We start from the raw sequence: 24,323 nt of genomic DNA, 5'->3' as shown, positions 1-24,323 counted from the left end.
ATACCTAGAAATGAAATAGGGATATCCTCCAGAAGCAAAAAGGAAACTAGGAGAGCTGGGTAAAGCACTGGTATCCAGAAATCTTCCTTTAATATAAAAATAATTTATAGGCTCTCTGTAGTGGTTTTAAAGCTATGCCACAGTCATTAGCACTCAGGGAGGAAAGCGCCACCTTTTACTGCAGGATTACTGCTGATATGATCCACTGGTAGCAGGAGCTACTAGACCACCCTGCTGCACTGCTGTGGAGAATTCACCTACCACAGTAAGTGGTGAGCTAAGTCTTCTGATTACAACTATTTAGATCACCCACTAACAGACTAGAGGTATGAACTAAACCACTCTGCCACCATAATGAAAGACCTAAGTGGTAGGTGTGCCAAAACAGCAGGCTGAGGAAAGCTCCTTTGACAGATACAACTATTTCAGAGTGTAAGAAAGTTATAAAAGAAAGAGGAACAGGTTTCAATTACTGAAAAGCCAATTTATTTGGAGTCCCCAGCAGTTTGACAAAGGAACACTAAGACATGCTGCACTGAAGTGCTGCTGTGAGCCTAAAGCTGCTTCCATCCTAAGGCAGTGAACTAGGATCAGAGTCTAGTGCTGTGGCAGTCTAGTGGAGGAGTTATTAGAATTTTAATTATTCATAAAGTTACTCCGCTAGTGTGGAATGAACAGGCTAATCCAGCAGGGATGCCCAGACATGTGGATGCCTACACATGACAAAGTTAAATTCCTATAGCAGTTCCTGTTAGCCTTTGTTTGCTCTGTATCACTCCTTAGTTTGAAGAGAATTGTATAACTCATTCCATATTAAAAAGTTTAATTTCTTTCATGTCCCATCCAGTTCCCCAGCCCTAAGAACTGTTTCATCATCTGTAAATTTCCATTAATTTAATTGGTTTACTCGTTCAAATATTTTTTGACTGTTCAGTGTAGACAGAGGGTTGTTAAAGTCTGGTGCATGCCAACAATTTATTCTTGTACAACAGAATGGAATCTACTTTTACTATTTTAATTTTAATATTTTCCCCTTGTAAACAGGAAAAGATTCTGAGATATAATGTTAGATTTCTCCTTTGGAACACTTACCAGTAACTACCATGCTGCTCATGTTAGAGTTCGGACTATTGAGTACACTGCCTGAAAGAAGTTCGTCAGATCCTCTCTAAAAAGAAAAAGACAGTAAGAGTTTTTTTTCCCTTCTATTTTTGTCATCTTTAATGTTGATATTAAAACTATCAGTTTGACAGGGCAAATCCCTTCAGAGAGCTTTAAATGAACATTACATAAGATTTGGCAGATTCTCCCTTTTCAGAAAGTGACAGTAAACAAAAAAAATTAAAACCTAGACAATACAGTACATTTACATAGTATCCCTCAAGTCAAATAATTCCATACACAAAATCACTTCATCCACAGCTGAAATGCAATCTCCAGGGACCACAAGAGCTGTCCAACAGTACACAACTTAACGAAATATTTTAAAATAGGAAGTTAATATCCACTGAAACTAAATGGGGAATTCAGGCAAATACTGAAATTAGAATTTGACCAAAGTGCTAGGGCTAGCACTCCTACCAGAAAAAGTTCAAAGCAGACTGCCGTGTTTTGCACTTCTTTATAATACATAAAGGAACGCTGAAAACAATTTTGTTTGTTTGTTGGAGGATGGATTTCTTTTTGGTTTAAGCTTCATAAAAATATGAAGAACATCAAGTGTGTTCTTTCTTAGTCTTCTTTTTGGATGATTTCAATGTGGAATGCAGATATCAGAGGAGATTTGGTGTTGAATCCTTAAAGAGGGATCCTTTCCCCCCAAGCGTTTGAGTTAAATAGGTGTTAAAAATTAGTCTGAAGCAATCTAAATACACTTCTACCTCAATATAATACAGTCCTCAGGAGCCAAAAAATCTTACCGCATTATAGGTGAAACCGTGTTATATCAATCTTGCTTTGATCCACAGGATTGCGCAGCCCCACTCCCCTGGAGCACTGCTTTACCATGTTATATTCGAATTCGTGTTATATTGAGGTAGAGGTGTACTTAAAAAAAATATACTTCCCCTCTTAGTGATCAGGTTTCATTTCCTTCCAGGATAGAAAAAAACACTCAGATGCCTAATTTAAAACATGTAGGATTTTTTGTTTGTGTGTTTTTTTAAATCTTTCAGGCCTTCCTCACAAGTCGAAATGAATTCAAAAGGGCATAAACCTCCTCTCCTTTGCATGTCATCATTAATAGGCTACTGGATTTTTTATATCCAAAAGAAGTTAGGACCTCAGTTTTGTGTCTTAATTCAAAGGTATCTCCATTAGCACCAATGCCCTCAGTACTAATCCAGGCCATTGGGTCATTACTAAAAAGGGTAAGTGCTAGTTACTGAATCACCAAATATTACTTTGCATGGAGTCTATGTTTCCATTCTGAATACTGACCACAAACTGCTTTACTTATGAAATCTTTATAATAATCAAGATGTTTCAGACTGTGCTGTCCTTGAGGCAGGTATTATCTACTTCTGTTTGAAAAGCATCCTGTATATTTTGGATAGTTCTTCATTCTAAATAATAAATACATACTAAACTAATCTGAGGATATCACAATACTAAGTGGTATGCTTATACCAGGATGCATATAATCAAGCCCAAACTGTAATATTAGTGTATATATTATATATACACACACATGCATAGGAATATGAAGAGGAATATTAGAATATAAACACATTTTGAAGTATCCCATATCTAAAATCCACAACATACTAGACAATACACCAAGCTATTGCAGTCACTAAGCTTATTCAGTTTTGAGCACTAGTTCTCAAAGTTATTTAAACAGACTATTTCTAAATAATTTTAGTTTGCCTCATACCCTTGTTAATTCTAGATTCTGCTCTACACATTTTGGGGTTCAAATTGGCAACATGATTTGACTTTAAATTTAATAAAAGAAAACAGCAATAAGTCTTGTCACTGTCAGAGGAAACCACTTTTAATTAGATCAAAAGAATGAACTTAAAACAGGCAAAACTGAAAGCCAATTCAGACAAGCTATGGAACCTTTCCATTATTCACTTTATATGACTGTTCTCAAGTACAAAGATGACTGAAATGTAGCAGATGGAACTCACTGAAATGTTCTTTCTTTCTCTTTGAAGATCTAAATTACTACCCCAATATTTGCTAAAGAGAGGATATTATAGTTTGACATCAAAATTATGGAAGTAAAATCATGGAAGACAAGATGGTTGAATTTAAAATATACCTGCACTTCTGTGCAGTCAGCCCACCAATATATTTCTACAGAGGGATATTTTACCTCTGTTTGCAATGGACAAAAATAACTAATGATGGCAGCTATCATCAAAAAAAACAAAAAAAAAACAAAAAAAACCACACCTCAGTTATTTTTTTACTACCAATTAAACAGATTATACATGGTTGTTTAAACAAAAAAAACTATGGTACTTTCTCAAAAAAACCCTGTAATATAATATTACTGCATATTTAAGATCAGTTTGCTTGTCAGACACAGCCCTTCCTCTACATCCAAAGGGAATTCCCTTGCTGCTCACTGTACTGACCTGGATATATTCAGATTCTGTTTTCATTGCTTCATTTGAGGGCAATTACCTGCTTATTCTCAGGCCTGAACATAGATGACACACAGGCCACATCTCTACTAGTGCTGGATCTAGGCACATGCAATTTTGAGTCTAGAAGGCTTTCAAGTCCCTAGATTCTCATAATTTTTCTTTTTGTTTTGGAAAGATGGATGCTATTTCAGTCTTGGCAAAGCAACAGCTCTTAAAATCATGGAATCCTGATCTGTCTTAAGTAGCAGCCAGAACACTAACCCTATGTATTTACCCTACCAAGGGAAGACTCTGTACATAACAAAAAAACTATTTGATGAACTCCTAATTTACAACTTAAACATGGAGGATATTAGACCCAGCCTCTTAAATAATCCTCGCTCATGCCAACAAATTCTGTTTTGTCCTTCCTATCTCATCATGTCCCCCTCAATGCAGCCTTTCGCCAGAAGTGTGAAGAAAAATATTTAAAGTGTGGTTCTATCCAGAAAAGCAGATGTGTAAAAGTGACACTGTGAGATTCTTCACACAGGACCAAATTTTCAAAAAAAGATTTGACTGTCAAGTTAAGCCTTCAATATGCGACTCCCAAAAGCAATTTACAAACTTCAGAAGCATAAATTGCTTCATGTACTGTAAATCTGAAATATAAAAATTAAAAGAAGTGGAATGTAGGGAATGTTTAACTGTGTATAATACCATTGTACAACAAATACAATCAAATCTTTTAGTTTTCAAAAATTATAGAACAAACCTATAGAAAAGGAGGAAGAAAGTGCAATGACTAGCCACAGTGTCTAGATCTTTGCTTTAAATGTTGCAACTAATTTAGTATCCACATTATAATTAGTTTAAAATGGTTTGTCCCAACATGCATTACTTTGAAAATGTGTCTAATCTGAATGCCACAGGTTCTGTTACATACCCTCCTAGTTTTATCAGGCCATTACAGTCATCAAAATCCCCTGAAGTCTCACCATGAAACCATTCAGGATGGCAAAAAATCTACTGTCAACTATTTTTCCCACATCTCTAGAATAATATATTTTAACTCTAGTAGAAATCTCTTTCCACATTTAAGAAGCAAAGAGTAGAAATAAGCAGCCAATTCACAAACATTTTTAAAATCTATTACTGGATTGAAAACTTGGCAGCTACCAAGTTTAATTGCCTCGTGAGGATCTGTCAAAAAAAAATTCTAAAAGTCTAAAAATACATATATCCAAAAGTTGTCTGCCCAATATTTTATTAACTCCTAAGTAGAGAAAAACTTTTCTGAAGTTGATTCTTGTACCTAATGTGACAGATCTGTTTGGGTTAAAGGAAGCTTATTAAAAGCATTACTCAAATTTGTAGTCTCCTCTGATAATGGAAATACACAAAACACAAAGTGAATGATGTTACTAAAAATAGTCAACAAATGAACAAAACTATCCCTCTATTTCAAACATAGTAGTAAGAGCCAGCATTATTATCTACTCTACTGTGATACAATTAATATCTAAACAGTTTTTAATTACAACTGGTAGAGGGAATATAATAATTAAAAAAGAAATGCTGTTAACTCTTGGGAGAGATTCTGATTTACCGATGATACATACACCTCTACCCCGATATAACATGAATTCGGATATAACGCGGTAAAGCAGCGCTCCGGTGGATCAAAACAAGTTCGATATAACACGGTTTCACCTACAACTTAAGATATTTTGGCTCTCAAGGACAGCGTTATATTGGGCCAGAGAATAGGACACTTTTTCTGTGATGAAAGAAAGCAGAAAAAATGTTAAATGGTGGTTTTAGTTACATTGTATATTTACCACAGTTAGTCTCAGCCTAGGGACACATGTCAAGCCATGAGCATAACATCACTGTGAAATACTCAAGGTATGTTTACAATTGCAATCGAAGACCCATAGCAGAGCCACAGCTGGCCTGAGTCAGTTGACCAGGCTCTGAGACTTGGTGCCACAGGTTTTTTTTTATTGAAGTGTAGATGTACCCTTAGCTTCTAACAGCATCTGCAGGCAACTGAAAACTAGCAGTATGATGGAGTAGCAGCAGCATTCAAAAAAAAGTGTTCAAAATAATCAGTGACTCCCATTCCAGTAGCTTGACTCATTCTTCTTCAGGGCAAATTTCTTGCAAATCCAAAATATAAAGTGTCTTCAGGCATTTAAAAAAACCATTGTCTCCAGGGATGAAAATACTAAGAGTCTGAGGTAGTACATTGGGGGGAAGGATAGGGCACAGAACAATAAGTACTCATTTACAGATTTCAATTTGCATGATAGATAGATATGAATTTAATTAATATTCTGTTGTCACATGATGAATTTTTAGTGAAATACAGCATGCATATATTTGGTTTATGCTTATTAAGTGAAGAGGAAAGTGCATTTATGTATAGACATCTTACCTTACACACTGACCTCAAACAGCAATATCTCCAATCTGCTCCAAAAATAACTAACAGAAACCAACTCACTTTGTACAGCAACATAGTATCATTAGACTCCCCAAGGCCAGGGCCCCAAGAATATGAGTTACAGCCATACATATTCTCATCCTACCTCCAGTCCAAAAGAAATTCCATGTAGGTTCAGTGCTATGCTACAAAAATCCCCAGTTTCATCCCTGCCTTATCACCATACAGACAAAAGACTTGTCTAAACACAGTTTTTTACTGATTTAAATACAATTTAGTTAAATCAGGACAAGAACTGTGCATAGACCAGCCCAACAACTCTGTATTCCACCAACAAGTGGCAACTCATTGCTGTAATTTGTTTTAAGTTCACTTGTCTTTCTCTAACTAATTAGACATTACATGCATACATGGCCTCATTTCTCCTATAAGTCCTCTCCCTCTTCCTCACTTCTCACCTAAGTTTTTTGTAAGCTGTGTGGCCACGCAGCAGCCTATTTAGTACTGCACAGGTGCTCAAGAAACCTGTTTGGGGACCAGCCGTGGCCGGTGGAGGGGCATTCCTTCCCTGGCCCCCACCTAGCTTGGCCCACAATCTGGTGCAGCAAGGGTGCAGGGCGCCCCTCCTCTGGCCCCAACTCTGCTGTGGCACAGCCCGGGCCACCCTCAAGCATGACCAGAGTGGCCCAGACCCAGCCATGGCTGGGAAGCCCAAATCAGCACAGCCAGAGCGGTCAGGCCGGCCCGGACCTGCTGGGACCAGGGAAGGGGTGCCTATCCTGCAGCCCCAACCCCAGAGCTGCTGTGGCAGGGAGAGGCACCTCCCCCGCCAGCCCAGGTGCTGCTGGTGCTGCTGCGGGGAGAGAGAGTTGGGTGGGGTCCTCTCTCCCCACTGTAGCCCCTGAGCACCCTCCTGCACCCCAAACCCCTCATCCCCAGTCCCACCCCAGAGCCCTCAACCCCTGTATCCTAATCCTTTCCCCAGCCCTGAGCCCTTCATCTCTGACCTCACCCCAGAGCACACCCCTCCAGCCGGAGCCCTCACACCCCTGCACCACAACCCTCTGCCCCAGCCCTGAGCCCATCTCTGGACCCACGCCAGAGCCTGAATCCACAGCTGGAGCCCTCAGCACCCTGCACCCAAACTGTCTGTCCCAGCCTGAGCCCCCTCCCACACTCCAAACCCCTCGGCCCCACCCTACATGAATTTTGTTATGTGCACTGATACGAAGGTGATATGTTTTCTGCTCATTGCTCTTTAAATTCTTTTTTGTCCTGCCTCATTCTACATTTATATTTGACTTGCTAGTTTATGTTTTCCTCAGTAGGATTTGACTATGAATTTTTTTAAGTATGTCTTTTTGCATCTAACCGCCTCTTTGTTGTTTAGCCTTGGTCCTCTTACTGTATTTTTTTTTTTTTAATTTGGGATATACATTTAGTCTGGGCCTCTGCTATGGTGTTTTAAATAGTTTCCATGCAAGCATTTCACTCATAACTGTTCCTTTTAATTTCAATTTAACTAGCTCTCATTTTTGTGTAGTTCCCCTTTTTTTAACTTAAATTGCTACTGTGGTGGGTTTCTTTGGTATTTTCCCCCCTACAAGGATGTGAAATTTAATTATATTATGGTAGCTATTACTGAGCAGTTTGGCTATATTGACCGGCTGGACCAGATCCTGTGTTCCACTTAGGACTAAATCACAAACTGCCTCTCCTTGTGGGTTCCCAGAAGTAGCTGCCTCAAGAAACAATCATGAATGGGGATCAAAAATTTCTCTGCATTCCATCCTGAGGTGACATTTACCCAGACAGTATGAGCATAGCTGAAATCCTCCATTATTACTGGGTTTTCTGTTTTTGTAACTGCTAATCTCCCTGAGCATTTCACAATCACCATCACCATCCTGATCAAGCGGTATTACTATTGCTATACTGTTATTCAAGAATGGAAATTCTACTCATACATATTCCATGGTACTGTCTTGAATGAATGAAACTTTTACTTTATTCGATTCTATGCTTTCTTTCACATACAATACCACCTCTCCCCTCCTCTTCTTCCCCCCACCCCCTCCCCAGTGCAACCTACTCTGTTATTCCTATATATTTTGTACCCTGGTATTACTCTGTGCCATTGTTTATCATTATCTCACGAAATTTCTGTGATTCCTGTTATACCAGTATCTTCATTTAACACCAGGCACTCAAGTTCATGCATCTAAGTATTTAGATTTCTAACATTTGTATACAAGAACTTATAAAATTTGCTAATATTTAGTTGTCTGCCTTCATGTGATGTAACTAAAGGTAACTCTTTTTCATTTGACTGTTTCTCTTCAGTTCCTACCTGTACTTTATCATCAGCTGCTACCCCCTACTCTTTACTAGGATATAGAGTATCCCGTTTAATAAATACTCCCTCTATGGGATGTCTCTTTCTGAACTGTGTGCTTCTACACACCAGTCAGCTTTCCCTCAGCTCTTAGTTTCTAACCTCCTCTACGACCTTTTTAATTTTACATGCCAGCAATGTGGTTCCCTTTTGGGTTAGGTGGAGCCCATTCTGCCAGGATAGGATCCTCCTTTCTCAAAAAGTTCCCTAGTTCCTAATAAACCTAAATCCCTCCTTCAAACACCAACATTTCATCCACACACTGAGATCCTGCAGTTCTGCCTGTCTAACTGGTCCTGCACATGGAGCTGGAAGCATAACAGAAAATGCCACCATGGAGGTCTTGTACTTCAATCTCTTACCAAGTAGCCCAAATTTGGCTTCCAGGACCTCTTTCCTACTTTTTCCTGTGTCACTGGTACTTGCATGTACCATGATCACCGGTTCTTCCCCAGCACATCACAAAAATCCACCTAAATTGCCTCATGAGGTCCGCAGCCTTCTCTCTGCAGACAATCCACCATTCGGACTCCCAATCATCACAAACCCAACTATCTGTATTTCTAATAATCAGATCTCCTACTACTATTACCTGTCTCTTCCTAATAACTGGGGTTCCCTCCCCCAGAACGGTATCCTCAGTGTGAGCAAATACATCAGCAGCATCATCTACAAGCAGAGTCCCAACGATGGGCTCATTTCCCTCCGCTTCAGCTTGATGTTTTCCCCAAGACTTTCATTGTCCTTAACAGCACAGAGGTTGTCAGTCTATCCTTTAATTAGTTCAATTAGGGCCTTAACTCTCTCACCCAGCACTCTCTGCTGCTCAGGTAGGTAAAAGTCATCATTTGTGTACAGAAGACAATACCTTAAATCCATGGTTTGGGGCAGGCTGAATTTTTATATATTTGATTAGCCAAGATTTTACAGTTCAGACAAATGGAAAGTTTGTAATGAGAAGATTGCAGTATTTTCTCAGGTATGAAATATATAGTAGTTAAGCCATCTGAATTTTGGTTATAAAGAAGCCAGGTGAAATACAAATATCTGATTTATCCATTTTTAAAATACTTATACTTGAGGAATTAGATGCATAGGTTATATATAAATATACAATTTATATAGACTTCATAATTTCTTCAAGGAGCTAAAATTAAAATATTTGATTGATCTACCTACAGGAGTTAGATATCAGTTAAAACAGGGGTGTGCAAACTACAGCCTGTCAACTATTTTAATCTGGCCCTCGAGCTCCCATCGGCAAGCGGGGTCTGGGGCTTGCCCTGCTCTGCTCATGTTGTGGCTCTGCGCAGTTCCTGGAAGCATTAGCATGTCCTCCCTCCAGCTCCTACATGTATGGGCAGCCAGGGGGCTCCGCAATACCCCCTACCCAAACGCCGCCCCCACAGCTCCCATTGGCTGGAACCACGGCCAGTGGGAACTGCACGGAGGGCACCTGTGGATGGGGCAGTGTGCTGAGCTGCCTGGCTATGCCTTCACATAGGAGCCGGAAGGAGGACATGTCGCTACTTACGGAAGCAGCTTGAGGTAAGTGCCGCCCGGAGCCTGCACCCCTGATCCCCCTCCTGCACCCCAACCCCCTGATCCCCAGTCCCACCCTAGAGTCTGCATCCCCAGCTGGAGTCCTCATCCTCACTCGAGTTTTGTGAGCGTTCATGGCCCACAATACAATTTCCATACCCAGATGTGGCCCTCAGGCCAAAATGTTTGCTCACTCCTGATCTAAAGCCACTCCTGCCTGTGGAAAACAGTACCAGAATTCAGTGTCATTACACTATACTTTTAGATTCGTGCAACCGAATAATTCTTTCCTCATTTCCCCAAACTCCAGCGTGGGGTGGGGACACTACTCACGACTGGTGCTGTGACTGGCATGGTGCACAAACAACCCCAAGCAGAACTGAGAATATAGTGCCTAAAACTTTAGGGGAGCAAAGGGAGTGATTTCTGCATCTTAAATGTCGCTTTCCATAGTGACTACACAGACAATAGTATATCCATGTGTTTTATCTGCAGCTGCTGCCACTGCAGCCTTCCGGGTCTCCTCCTCCACAGCCATGGAGCATCTGAGCCAGAGAAGCAGGAGACAGAAGAGGACTCAGGATGAGCAGCAAACAGGGAAATTGTCTGGGAACCATCCAAGAGGAACTATGGTCAGTGCTTTTGAGGTAGATGCTGCATTAGTGGGGCTGTGTTGTGAGCTGGTGGGGTGAAAATTTGAGTGTCTGTCTGCTGTGACTATTTGTTTGGCTATGTTTGACTGATGCTAACTGCAGGGACTGCGTGACTGCATGCCTGTTTGAAAAGTGTGACTTGCAGAACTTTGTTCCTGGTGAGTCCTGAGTGGTTGACTGAAGTGTGAACCAGGTGAGGCATCAAACCTGGGTAACTTGTTTTGAGCCAGCAGCCTTATAAAATGGCAGCCAGATGCCAACCTAGTGAGCAGTGAACAGAGGAAAAGCAAACAGAGGAGTTTGCCTAGGAGTGCACCTAGGGGGAGAGCCCACAGAGTTTTTGCCTTTCAGGCTTCTGGGAACAGTAAATACCAGGGTGGATAAAAATCATTTATTAAAAAAAAAAAATGGATTTTTTTACATTTAAAATTGGATTTTTGATAGGTTTTTTTCCCCTCAAAAAGCATCTTATCTAAAGACAGTTTTAATTAAGATACCTTTGAGCTATAATGTATCGCCTCATGGAATAGGGATTATAAATTCTAATTCTATAGTATGAGACAATATATTCATGTAATGTTTAAGAAAAGTTTTGTAAATGAGTTCCAACAGTGCATGGATTAGGAACCCAATTTTATGGCGTTCCAGGGGCTTCTGTATAGATTATTTAGGTTCATCTTTCTATCTACCCAATGGGACTCAGTGCTCAGTCTACAACAGTGCTTCTCAAGCTATCTGATGTGGGGGACCGGCAATTTTTTTTTCCCCAATGTGCCAGGGACAGGTGCCATGTTATTATCCTATTCAACACTCTTATGAGGAAACTCGTTGCGGACCGGCAGCTGATGGCTCGTGGACCAGCACCAGTCCGCAGACCACCACTTTGAGAAGCACTGGTCTAGAAAACACCATCAGAGATGCTTAGTTTTGCAGTTCTCAAATTGGATTTGTGTTTCCAGAGATAACACACTTGTTAACAACAAAGATATTTTTTAAATAAATAAATAATATATAGAGGTGAGAAATAACAGATCTCAACCCTATTGTCCCTCTGCAAATTTGTGTACACAGAGTCAATCCCTTACCTCTCTCTAAACGTGCAAAGTTTCAAAAAGTTCTATTCTGCCCCCAACATTGATCTGGACAAGGGGAAGAAGCCTGGAGATAAAAGTGAGAAGTGAAGGACAGGCAGTAGAAACAAAAGCGAAACTGTTTGAGCAGCATATTCCAGAAGTTTTGAGGTCTTTCTGAGTGTAGCCTTCATTGATTTGTGATCTACTATAGCATTCTCTCACTAGAAGGGAAAACCTATAATGGTAGCAGGCAGGAAAAGAAACCTAGTTTGGAAATAATTTAATGAAATTCCTCTTCCTGTGAGTAAGACAGGCATGCGTGCAAAATGCAAACAGGGCAACAAAGAAATGCAAGGACTGATTACCAAATGAAACAACATCATGAGACATGTTCCTTCTCAGGAGAACGTTGCGTTAAAGATGATGAAAGGAACATGTCTGAACACAAAGGATCTTCAGGTTGCTAAATTTTTTTATTTCATAGTTCTTTCTTAAGGACTGCTTGTCTTCCTTCTGGACTATTCTTGAATTCTGATGTTTGAGAAAAAAATATAGTTGTTATTCTATGGCAGTGTTTCCCAAAATTGGGACGCCGCTTGTGTACGGAAAGCCCCTGGTGGCCATGGCCGGTTTGTTTACCTGCCACGTCCGCAGGTTCACCTTATCACGGCTCCCACTGGCCGCGGTCTGCTGCTCCAGGCCAATGGAGGCTGCTGGAAGCGGCGCGGACTGAGGGACGTACTGGCCACCGCTTCCAGCAGCTCCCATTGGCCTGGAGCAGTGAACCACGGCCAGAGAGAGTAAAATTGTTAACCTGAGTCTTGATGTGTGGAGCAATGTCCACAATGATCCTGTTGTATGTGCTTGTATGATAATGGAAGAAGGGAACGTTTCCTTGTAGAAACAACTGATACATCAGGAAATGCACATAGAGCAGAATACTTGTAAGTAGCAGTAAAAGCTATAACAAATTTGGAAAAAAATTCAAATGTCTAGCACGCAGCTTGGTCACAGACAATGCTGAAAATGCAGCCAAGATGAGAAGAAATTATTTAGAAGAGAGTCCCAAGCTAATAACATACCATGGCAGTGCTCATTTGATGCGCCTCCTAGCCAAAGACTTCAGTGTTGCAGAAATAAAGGTTAATGTTGTTGAAACTGCAAAATACTTCCGTAACAACCACTTTGCAGCAGCCGCTCTGAAAAAAGTGGGAGGAACCAAGCTAACTCTCCCACAAGATGTGCGATGGAACTCAGTAGTGGACTGTTTTGAGCACTATATCAAGAACTGGCCTAATCTGATGACAGTTAGTGCCATCTACTTTTTTCACGATTTTGTTCACGGTCACAGTCATAGTTCTCAACATTTCTCTTAAGCCCAATGTTGAATACAAGCTGAGTACTCTGAAGCCTATTTCTGTAGCCTTGAACAAAATGCATGGAAATAGCTGTTTTATTGCTGATGCTGTTGAAATTTGGAAGGAACTGAGTGAGATCTTAAAGAGAGAAATATGGAATGACAGAGTTAAATCACAAACATTAAAAAAAAACAAATGGGACAAGCACTAACTCCAGCTCATTTTCTTGCAAATATTCTCAATACTCGGTACCAGGGTCAACCCTTAACTGCTGAAGAAGAGGAGTTAGCTATCACATGGACATCCAGCAATCATCCCTCCATAATACCAACTAATAAACTTCAGAGCTAAGGGTGAGCCATTCAATGAATATATGTTTGCTGATGATGTTTTAAAGAAAGTCACTTTCACGGGTGGAAGTCACTTAAGCACTTGGATTCAGAGACTGTTGAAGAGATAATCTCACTTTAAACAGCAGTAGCTTCTTCTGTCAGTGTAGAAAGAATATTTTCTTTCTTTGGACTAATGCATTCCAAACTGAGAAACTGTTTTGGATTTGAAAAAGCAGGAAAGCTTGTTTTTCTTTTCCAGATTATGAACAAACAGGAAAATTAAGGTCAAGACGACTGAGTTAGGTGCAGAAGCCAATATTTTAAGTTTCTCATGTTGACCTGGCTGACACAGTCTATTTAATTTTTTTTAATTCATTTAACTACTTTAGTTAAAACAATTTTAACAAAAACAAACCTGATTTTAAGAAACTTGAATGTTTAACTAAATTCAAAAATTCATATGATTATTTTGTTAAAATATTATGCTGCTTGTTGTTTTAGTTAAATAAAACAATTTAAATGTCTGGTGATGTTCTCCTCATAATAGAGCATGGCAAGAAAATCCTCTAAGTATTAATGATTAACCTGTTGAATTTGAGATTGTCAACTCTCATTCACCATTGGGAGGTGAACTATGTTCTATTCCTACATGTACAGTAATCACCACACAATTCCTACCAGGCCACAAAAGAGCGGGGCCAGACAGAGCATACTAAACCACCACACATTACTCCACTCACTCTTAAAATTGCCTTTCAAAGCCTCCCTGAGCTGTACAGCTCCATGTTCGCCTCTTCTAATAGCCCTGATCAAATTCAGCAGGCAGCCACTCTACCTCTGCCCTCCATCCCAGCAGAAACTTTTCCCCTTTTGCTTTAAAGATATTAGGCAGGACACAGCAGTCAGCTGTGGGATATAAACATTGGGATATTTTTCTCCCCAAGGTCCAATCTTGTGAGTAGGCAACGCCAGCGACCCTTCAAATGACCAAATGCACATTCATCTGTCACTCAATACCTGCTGAGCCAGTATTGAATCATTCCTTGGTGCTGTCAAGGTGACCAATCTATGGCTTCATGAGCCAGGGGAGCAAGGGATTGGCATTTCAATATTGACAGTGGCAATCCACCAGTAGGGAAAGAGTCCATGCTTGTAGCTTTCTGAACAGTTCTGTGTTCTTAAAGATGTGAGTGACACGCACCTTCCTGGACCGACATAGATGTTGGTGAAGCATCCCCAGTGATCCATCTATGCTTGCATAATCATAGAAAAGAGCCCTGTCTACCCATGTACGCAGTGGCAACATGTTCTGGTGTCAAAATAGGGATATGCATGCCATCTGTTGCTCCACTACAGTTCAGGAACCCCACAGCTGCAAAGCCATCCAGTATGTCCTGCACATTGCAGTCACAATCCTGCACAGCATGAGGCATTTAAAGGCTCTGTACACTCGCATGAAAACAGACATGGATTTCCTGACCCCAAATTTATTTCAGGTGTTCCACTTGTGAGCGCCACTCACTTCTCCACTGTCAGTGCAGCTCTCATTTTGATGTCTTGTACTGAAGGGCTGGAGAAAGCTCCCTACACAGATCCAGACACATGGCCTTGTATATCTGAAAGTTCCTCAGTCACTGGTCATCTTCCCAAACTTACATTACGATGCAATTCCACCAGTCAGTCAGTGCTTGTTTCTCAGGTCCAGAAGTGGTGCTCCACCATCTCCATCTGTTCCATGTACACGAACAACATTCAATTGATTCTTGCTACGTCCCCTGACAATCTGTCCTCCAAGGAATCATTATGTCTCCACTACCCACCCATTCAGGTCTTCTTGCAGCTCTGCAACTACTACAGGATCGTGAACCCTGTGCTTGCAATGCTCCTGACAATAGTGCAGAACTGTGCAGGCTTCATGCTTCTGTTTGAGATAGTGGAGAGCAAGGAGAGACGTGTGGGTTTGTGGGATTTTGAAAAAAAGATACAAAAGTTATGGGATACAGATACAATTATGGAACGGAGACAGTTGCAAACTGGGACGTTGATCCATGCTCCAAGTCACCCCAAGCGACTCGTTTTGGCCCCATCCTCCATGAACTTAACTAATTCTTTTTTAAGACAGTTATACTTCTGGCCTTCACAACATCCCCTAGCAACAAATTCCCCTGGTTCTTGTGTTATGTGAAGGGGTAAACAACACTTCCTTATTCCCTTTCTCTACACCATTCATGATTTTATAGACCTTCGCTGCCTCTTTTTTAAGACTAACAGTGCAATCAATCTCTTCTCATAAGGAAGCTGTTCCATACCCCAATCATTTTTGTTGCTCTTCTCTGCCTTTTGCATTTCCAACAAACATGTGGACAAGGGGGATCCAGTGGACATAGTGTACTTAGATTTCCAGAAAGCCTTTGACAAGGTCCCTCACCAAAGGCTCTTACGTAAATTAAGCTGTCATGGGATAAAAGGGAAGGTCCTTTCATGGATTGAGAACTGGTTAAAAGACAGGGAACAAAGGGTAGGAATTAATGGTAAATTCTCAGAATGGAGAGGGGTAACTAGTGGTGTTCCCCAAGGGTCAGTCCTAGGACCAATCCTATTCAATTTATTCATAAATGATCTGGAGAAAGGGGTAAACAGTGAGCTGGCAAAGTTTGCAGATGATACTAAACTACTCAAGATAGTTAAGACCAAAGCAGATTGTGAAGAACTTCAAAAAGATCTCACAAAACTAAGTGATTGGGCAACAAAATGGCAAATGAAATTTAATGTGGATAAATGTAAAGTAATGCACATTGGAAAAAATAACCCCAACTATACATACAATATGATGGGGGCTAATTTAGCTACAACGAGTCAGGAAAAAGATCTTGGAATCATCGTGGATAGTTCTCTGAAGATGTCCACGCAGTGTGCAGAGGCGGTCAAAAAAGCAAACAGGATGTTAGGAATCATTAAAAAGGGGATAGAGAATAAGACTGAGAATATATTATTGCCCTTATATAAATCCATGGTACGCCCACATCTCGAATACTGTGTACAGATGTGGTCTCCTCACCTCAAAAAAGATATTCTAGCACTAGAAAAGGTTCAGAAAAGGGCAACTAAAATGATTAGGGGTTTGGAGAGGGTCCCATATGAGGAAAGATTAAAGAGGCTAGGACTCTTCAGCTTGGAAAAGAGGAGACTAAGGGGGGATATGATAGAGGTATATAAAATCATGAGTGATGTTGAGAAAGTGGATAAGGAAAAGTTATTTACTTATTCCCATAATACAAGAACTAGGGGTCACCAAATGAAATTAATAGGTAGCAGGTTTAAAACAAATAAAAGGAAGTTCTTCTTCACACAGCGCACAGTCAACTTGTGGAACTCCTTACCTGAGGAGGTTGTGAAGGCTGGGACTATAACAATGTTTAAAAGGGAACTGGATAAATTCATGGTGGCTAAGTCCATAAATGGCTATTAGCCAGGAAGGGTAAAGAATGGTGTCCCTAGCCTCTGTTCATCAGAGGATGGAGATGGATGGCAGGAGAGAAATCACTTGATCATTGCCTGTTAGCTTCACTCCCTCTGGGGCACCTGGCATTGGCCACTGTTGGTAGATAGATACTGGACTAGATGGACCTTTGGTCTGACCCGGTATGGCCGTTCTTATCATGCATTGCCAGAACTCCCCAAAAAAACAGCGAGCTGGATAGTGTCAAGTTGCACAGTGAGACTGCCTACCCATCATACACTGCGCTCTGCAATGACATAAGCACGCCTATTGAATACACCCACTGCCAGCACAAGGAGCCAAGTATGCATATGCACAAACGATGTACTAATTGTCACAGCTGTATGCTGATGTAACTTGAGTCAACATAAATTTTTAGTGTAAACATAGCCTTAGTCTGCCTCACTTATAAGAACAGCCATACTGGATCAGATTAATTGTCTATCTAGCCTGGTATCCTGTCGTCATCCAGTGCCAGTTTATGGCAGTCAGAGGCTTAGGGACACCCAGTTGCGTCTTGGCTAATAGCCTTTGATGGGTCCATCCTCTATGAATTTATCTAATTCTTTTTTTAAGCCAGGTATACTTCTGGCCTTCACAACATCCCCTAGCAACAAATTCCAAAGGTTGACTGTGTTTTGTTTGTTTTAAACCTGCTGCCTATTAATTTCGTTGGGTGACCCCTGGTTCTTGTGTTATGGAAAGGGGTAAATAACACTTCCTTATTCCCTTTCTCTACACCATTCATGATTTTATAGACCTTCGCTGCCTCTTTTTTAAGACTAACAGTGCAATCAATCTCTTCTCATAAGGAAGCTGTTCCATACCCCAATCATTTTTGTTGCCCCTCTCTGTCTTTTCCATTTCTAAAGATATCTTTTTCAAGATGGGGCAACCAGAACTGTACACAATAGCTATGGGCACTCGATGGATTTATATAGTGGCATTATATTTACTGTCTTATTATCTATCCCTTTCATACTGGTTTCTAAAGTTTTTAACTTTTTTGACTGCCACTGGACATTCAGCTGATGTTTTCAGGGAAAAAAAAAAAACTCACAATGACTCCAAGAGCTCTTTCTTGAATGGTAACAGCTAATTATAGACCCAATCATTTTGAATGTATAGTTGGGATTATATTTTCCAATATGTATTACTTTGCATTTATCAACACTGAATTTCACTGGCCATTTTGTTGCCCAGTCTCCCAGTTTTGTGATATCCCTCTGTAACTCTTCGCAATCTGTTTTGGATTTAACTATTTTAAGTAATTTTATATCATCTGCAAACTTTTCCACCTCACTGTTTACCCCTTTTTCCAGATCATTTACAAATACCTTGACCAGTACTGGTTCCAGTACAGATCTCTCAGGGACACCAATATTCACCTCTCTCCATTCTGAAAACTGACCATTTATTCCTCCCTTTGTTTCCCATCTTTCAGCCAGATACTGATCCATGAGAGGACCTTTCCTCTTATCCAGTGACTACTTAGCTTGTTTAAGAGCCTTTAGTGAGAGACCTTGACAAAGACTTTCTGAAAGTCCAAGCACACTATCCCACTGGTTCACCCTTGTCCACATGCTTGCTGACACCCTCCTCCCTGCCCAAGAATTCTAATATGTTGTTGAGGCATGATTTCCCTTTACAAAAGCCAGGTTAACTCTTCCCCAACATATCATGTTCAGCTATATTTCTGATAATTCTGTTCTTTACTACAGTTTCAAACAATTAGCCAGAAGTTAGCAATTACAAGCCATTAAGCCTTTCTTCAAAGACTAGGTCTTATTCTGTACTTTCCCTATCTGTGCAAATAAATGCTTTTGCCCTTTAAAAACACATACTACAAAGTCTATCTTCAAGAAAAAATGGTGAGGTGCATGACTCTTTAACACTATCAAGTACCCATGACTATTTCCCAGTCTATATATTACTCTAGATTTCTGACCTAATTTTTGAGGCTTGTTCTCTAAAGGCTCCTCCCTTCATGATTGCTGTAGTTTGCCAATCTTGCTTAAGCTCATGACACAACATCTTCCACAATCAGATAAACAAAATAAATATCGCCACTGAAATGTTTACATTTCATAGGCAGGTGGAGAACAGGGAATTTTACATTTATTTTAAAACACACTTCAGATAATGGCCTCAATTTGCTCTGAACATGTCACATCAACAGTTACACTTATCAACATGAACAACAACTTAGAATTCTAAGAATGTGATAGTCTAACAGTGAAGGAAAAAGTCTTGCCTTTAAGTACCCAGGATGTAAAACAAAGGATCTCTAACAGAATTTGCACAATCCTTTCAAACAATACATGATTTAACAGGAATTATTTCATTACACATGATTCAGGGCATTCCCTAAGAGACTGATACTGACAAGGGTCAAAGTGCTGAAATTGTGCAATTTAGTTGTTTCTAGAACAGCTGGAACTTTATTTTATGGGGTGCTACTTTCAAGAGTCTACTTCATAATGAAAGAATTTTGCTGTGTTCACTTCCATAATCCCAAATATGCTCTTCAACAAGTAATGTACACACATTAGAAAACTCTCTCATTTGTTCATAAATTGTGCACCTGTGGCAACATATTTGTCTGTATAGTTCAAGGCTAGCCCTGTGCCATTGTTCCCTTCATGCTAACTATATTTTTGTCGCATTCAGCTCCTACGAAGTATTGATCTGATTCTCAGATGCAACATTCGTTTCAAGAGTGAAAGAATCAGAGGGCTAACTGAAATTAACTATATGGTACAATTCTTATAACTGGAGAACTTTCAGTGAAGAAAGGTGAGTTGGAGGGAGGAACAAACAACAAAAAAACAGCAAACCTCTGCTCTCAGATCTGCAGGTCAAAACTTCATTCCTATATTCTGCTCCAGTTATAGGTATCCAATTCTTGTTGACCTCATTTGGAGTTTTTTACAGGTAGGGAGAGGGGGATAAAATCAGCTTTTAAGGCCATCACGCAGCAGTGAGAACAGAATGTTGCCCAAATATTATTTCTGAGAGACTAATCTTTAGAATAAGTTTATATCATCTACAATCCAAGTGACTGGTTTTGATAACAGATTCTCCCATTTCTAGTCCGTTTCCAACTTAAAGTCTTCTGTTTATTAAAGCATATCTCGATGACAAAATGTCAGCTGACAATCACTTAATAAAATCTTACAGCTCACTTCAACTCCACAAATTACCATATATCATTTTAACAGGTTGCCAGTTTATCATCAGCTAGCTTCACATCCTACCTTCACGCCAACTGCAACATCAGTGACAATGCTGTAAAGAAAACAAGAAACCTGATTTAATAGTAAGAAACACGTCTGAGTTTTCAATCCACAGATTGACTCAAAATAAATATGATTTCCCCATAAAACTGAACTTTTAATAGATTTTAATTAACTTTAGTATTTAGAAATTAAAATAGCAAAGACCGCCCCCCTCAAAAGAGGAGAGGAGTCAAAAAGAAACAAAAAACAGGAATGGGAGTGGGCTCAAAGGTTCAATAGAAGACATCCAGGAGGCACACTGAACAAAGAATCCCTGAGAGTACCCACAGCTACAAAAGGTGTCCATGATGTCAGAGAATACTTCCCAAAGAAGCTCTGTCTGGACAGGGGACTTAAGAAGTGAGAGGAATTAGGTCCCACAGTCAGAGAACCCACCCCATCCAGCCTCCTCCTTCCAGAGTCTGATAGATATCCATTTTGGCCAATGCCAGGAAGTCTGAAAAGGAAGTCTCTGGACTTTGTGGGATAATGGATAGGGTGAGAATAGGAGGATTTAAGGACAGATGTAGTACATAAGATAACCTTTCTGTTCATTCTTTAACAGTGATCCTTACAGAACAGTTCAGGGCAGAAGGTGATTAATACTATTTCTGAATTGAAAAAGATGACCAAATTGAATGCTAGATCCTACAAATGGCACTCTACACCCATGTGGAACAACAGCACAGACATCCTCTTATTTAGATCTATTTGCAGGATCTAGCACTGGGTAGACAGAATATAACAACCCAAAACAGAATATAGCCAGGCTACCCTAATTAACACAAATATCATAAAATATTAAAACAAAATATGATAAGTAAAGCATGCCACTTCCATGGGTATCAATTTGTGCCTAGCACAAAGGATTGACTTTTTAGACAGGGTTTGTAACACCAACATTAGGATGACAAGCAACCATAAAAAGACTTTAAAATCACATTACCAATAGGTTATACATTATCACACAAACACAAGAGATTGTTTAATTGGTCTCAAAAGAGGGAGGCAAGTAAACGGGGCAGTAAGATGCTGCACACATACAAGTGTTTATGCTGACAGTAGCTATAAACACCAGGAGCGGCTCCCAGCCCTAATGAAAAGAGGGCCTTGTGTATAACTACCCACCCAAGCTCCCTGCCAGGAATGAAGGCCCATATGTTTGATGCCTGCAAACCCTTCCCTACTTGGGCTTTTACTGCCTGTCTCCAGTATACACAAAGGCATCTTTCTATCTTAAACCAAAAAAAAAAAAAGCCAAGGGGCTTTTAAGCAGCTATTGAAAACAAAAGAGCTTGACATCTGCCAGCTCCTCCTCCTCCTCTCTGGCCAGCACCAAAACAAGCAGGGGTCTTGCTCACAGCGTTTCCCCTAACCCCACGAATGAGGGGGAGGGGATAAGAGGGCGGGAATGGGGGCACCCCCCCACATACACACACCATTGAGAGGGCCACAGAATGACCAGGGCGCTAAGGGCTCACGCAGCTCTAGGTGAGTCAGTAACGGACCCGCCCCAGCCCCGCATCTGAGTCCGCGTTTTGCAGAAGCTCCCCCCACCGCCTTCATCCTTACTGGGCCCCAGTCGGTCTCCAGTTGCCTCACAGGGCGTCTGCAGGAGCTAATCCCCGTTATTCAGTGGGGTGTGCTGGGCACCCTGCTCCTCCCAGACACCCACGGGGGGGAGGCAAGAACCCGGCGGGCGCGGCGGCGGCGGCGGTCCCCGCTCCCCCACCGCCCCTGTACTCACCCGTCCATCGCCGAACAAGACAAAGCGCTGGAGAGCAGGGCAGGGAGCCGCGCAGCCAGCGAGCGGAGAGATGCAACGAGAAAATGGCGGCCAGGCCCCCACGGAAACCGCCGAAGGTTGCCGAGTGCCAGACTCTGCTCCCCATCAGATTGGGCTCCCTCAGTTGTCACTGGGCATGCCCGTGCGCTGTGCGCATGCTCAGTAGCAGCAGCTACTGGCGCTTCTGCGGTGCCCCTCGTCACCTGCCTGTCTGAGGCAAATTATTCCCCCCGCCGGGGGCAAAGCAGGGGAGACTACCAGGGCGGTTTCGGAGTCTTGCTGCCCACGAGGCCCACTCCTAGGCCCTTCTCTTACGTCACATTCATCTTCCAGTCCTGCTGACTGGAGGCCCACCTTTTGGAGGGAAATTCTTTTGACTGTTTCCCTCAAAGTCTGGCTCCTTTAGCTGGAGAAAGACTCCTCAGCCCTACTGCCAGGCTGAGCCTGAGAAGAGAAACTTGCCAGATATGACGCACGGAGACTTGGATTGGAGTCCCCAGGCTCCAGCCCTGGTGCCAGGCTTCGCTTGTTGCAGGAAGAAACTGTCCAAACTTGGTGCCATGTCTCCTTCATTTCTGGGGCCAGTGAGGGAGTAGTTAAAGCCTTTCTCCTCTTGTAATGGAAAATTTTGGAGAGGAGTTGCCATCAGTAGTCCATCTTCTGTAGTATCCTGCCTCCCCAATTGACCAGTGCAGGGTCCTTCAAAGGAAATGATTACCTCTCATAATGCACCTAATTGTGCAACAGCATTCCAAAGGAGAGGAAAGAAATTCTTCCTGTTTTAAATTGAGAACTATTAGCTTATGTCCTGAAACATGAGCAACAAAAAGGTAGACATATTATTGTACACAATATAATAATCACAGCTAGTGCAGTTAGTCCTGGATATCAACCATTCTTAAGACCCCGATCAACAAAAAAAAAACAAAAAAACCATCAAGCATGCTATAGTACAGGGGTCAGCAACCTTTCAGAAATGGTGTGCTGAGTCTTCATTAATTCACTTTAATTTAAGGCTTTGCGTGCCGGTAATACATTTCAACATTTTTAGAAGGTCTCTTCCTATAAGTCTATAACATATAACTAAACCATTGTTGTATGTAAAGTAAATAAGGTTTTTAAAATGTTTAAGAAGCTTCATTTAAAATTAAATTAAAATGCAGAGCCCCCCAGACCGGTGGCCAGGATCTGGGCAGCGTGAGTGCCACTGAAAATCAGCTTGTGTGCTGCCTTCGGCACATGTGCCACAGGTTGCCTACCCCTGCTATAGTATGTTTCCCCGCTGCCTCCAAGCAATTCAAGATTGCACACAATGGCTCACACTTCTCTTGGGGTTAGGGTTTCCCCTTCAAAGCTGATAACAAATATACTTTCGTTGGTATTAAGATGAACATATAATTTAAGGCCTAAATCCTGTATTGTACAATATGCAGGTGGATTAGTCCATGTTGTGCAATACGTAAGAGTCATTAGCCTTATTGGTCAATGATCCTTCTGAAGTCATTGGGACGCCTCATGGCTACAACAGTCCTGAAATGTTGTACATTGCAGGATTTGGGCCTAAATCTAACCTAGGTATATTTACACTACAAGGCCATTTAATAGCATGTTTGGTTTTGCAATGTTGCAAACTCTTTCTGTTTTAGGGTGAGTCTTGCAATATTTGATATTTTACTTATATTCAAGTCTCCTGGAGATGGCTGATTATGGGAAAATCTCAGCTTTCATTTTTTTGGGAAAAAAAAAGTTTCTAACCTTTGTGTTTATGGAGAAAAGCTTTAAAAATGTGAACCAAAGGTAATATAAGGGCTCAAAAACCAACAGGAAAATAAAGAGAACTCAACATATATTTTGTTTAAAAAAAATATTTTCATGATTTCCTGAGTCCCACCTCATGGTTTTGGCAGGGATGTGCTGGTCACCACTTCCTGCAGCTCCCATTGGCCGGGAATGACAAACCATGGACACTGGGAGCTGCAGCCAGTCAATGTAAATAAACAGTCTCACGGCCCACAGGTTGCCCACCCTTGGTCTACACTACAAAATTACGTTCACAAAAATTGCCTTGCATCAACCTACTGTTGCATGTGTCTACATTCAAATTTGTCTGTGACCAGCATAAATATCCTGTTATGGTGATAGAGTAAAAATAACTTCCCCAAACAGCATAGAGCCTTGTTCAACCTACTTTGATAAATGTAGACACTGTATGACCAGCCTTGTTCAACCTACTTTGATAAATGTAGACACTGTATGACCAGTGTCAAACAAACAGTTCTCCAGCCACTTCCTACAATGCCCCTATCCCCATGACAGTGACCGCTTTGCTCATGATTTAAAACTCCACATTTGAGGGGTCACATCTGATGCTGCCCCACAG

General features: G+C 41.1%; 1 protein-coding gene across 5 annotated transcripts in view; it reads right to left on the bottom strand.

Annotated features, from left to right (window-relative positions):
- Positions 1-22,142, bottom strand: part of PTBP2 (polypyrimidine tract binding protein 2) — an 89,593-nt gene extending 67,451 nt beyond the window's left edge. For 3 of the 5 annotated variants that reach the window (XM_075067804.1, XM_075067805.1, XM_075067806.1), the window contains exons 1-3: positions 21,905-22,049; positions 20,137-20,167; positions 1,093-1,168 (exon numbers count right to left, since the gene is read on the bottom strand). In XM_075067804.1, coding sequence (XP_074923905.1) covers positions 1,093-1,168; positions 20,137-20,167; positions 21,905-21,912 — 115 coding nt within the window. In that variant the 5' untranslated portion in view covers positions 21,913-22,049. Of the gene's footprint in view, positions 1-1,092; positions 1,169-20,136; positions 20,168-21,904 lie in introns of all 5 variants that reach the window. The other 2 variants (XM_075067808.1, XM_075067807.1) reach the window with 2 other exon arrangements.
- Positions 22,143-24,323: the final 2,181 nt, after the last annotated feature.

This window comes from Chelonoidis abingdonii, chromosome 7 (assembly GCF_003597395.2).
Source record: "Chelonoidis abingdonii isolate Lonesome George chromosome 7, CheloAbing_2.0, whole genome shotgun sequence".
NCBI classification, from domain to species: domain Eukaryota; kingdom Metazoa; phylum Chordata; order Testudines; family Testudinidae; genus Chelonoidis; species Chelonoidis abingdonii.
The sequence above is the reverse complement of the archived record's forward strand: the minus strand, read 5'-3'. Positions and strand labels throughout refer to the sequence as shown.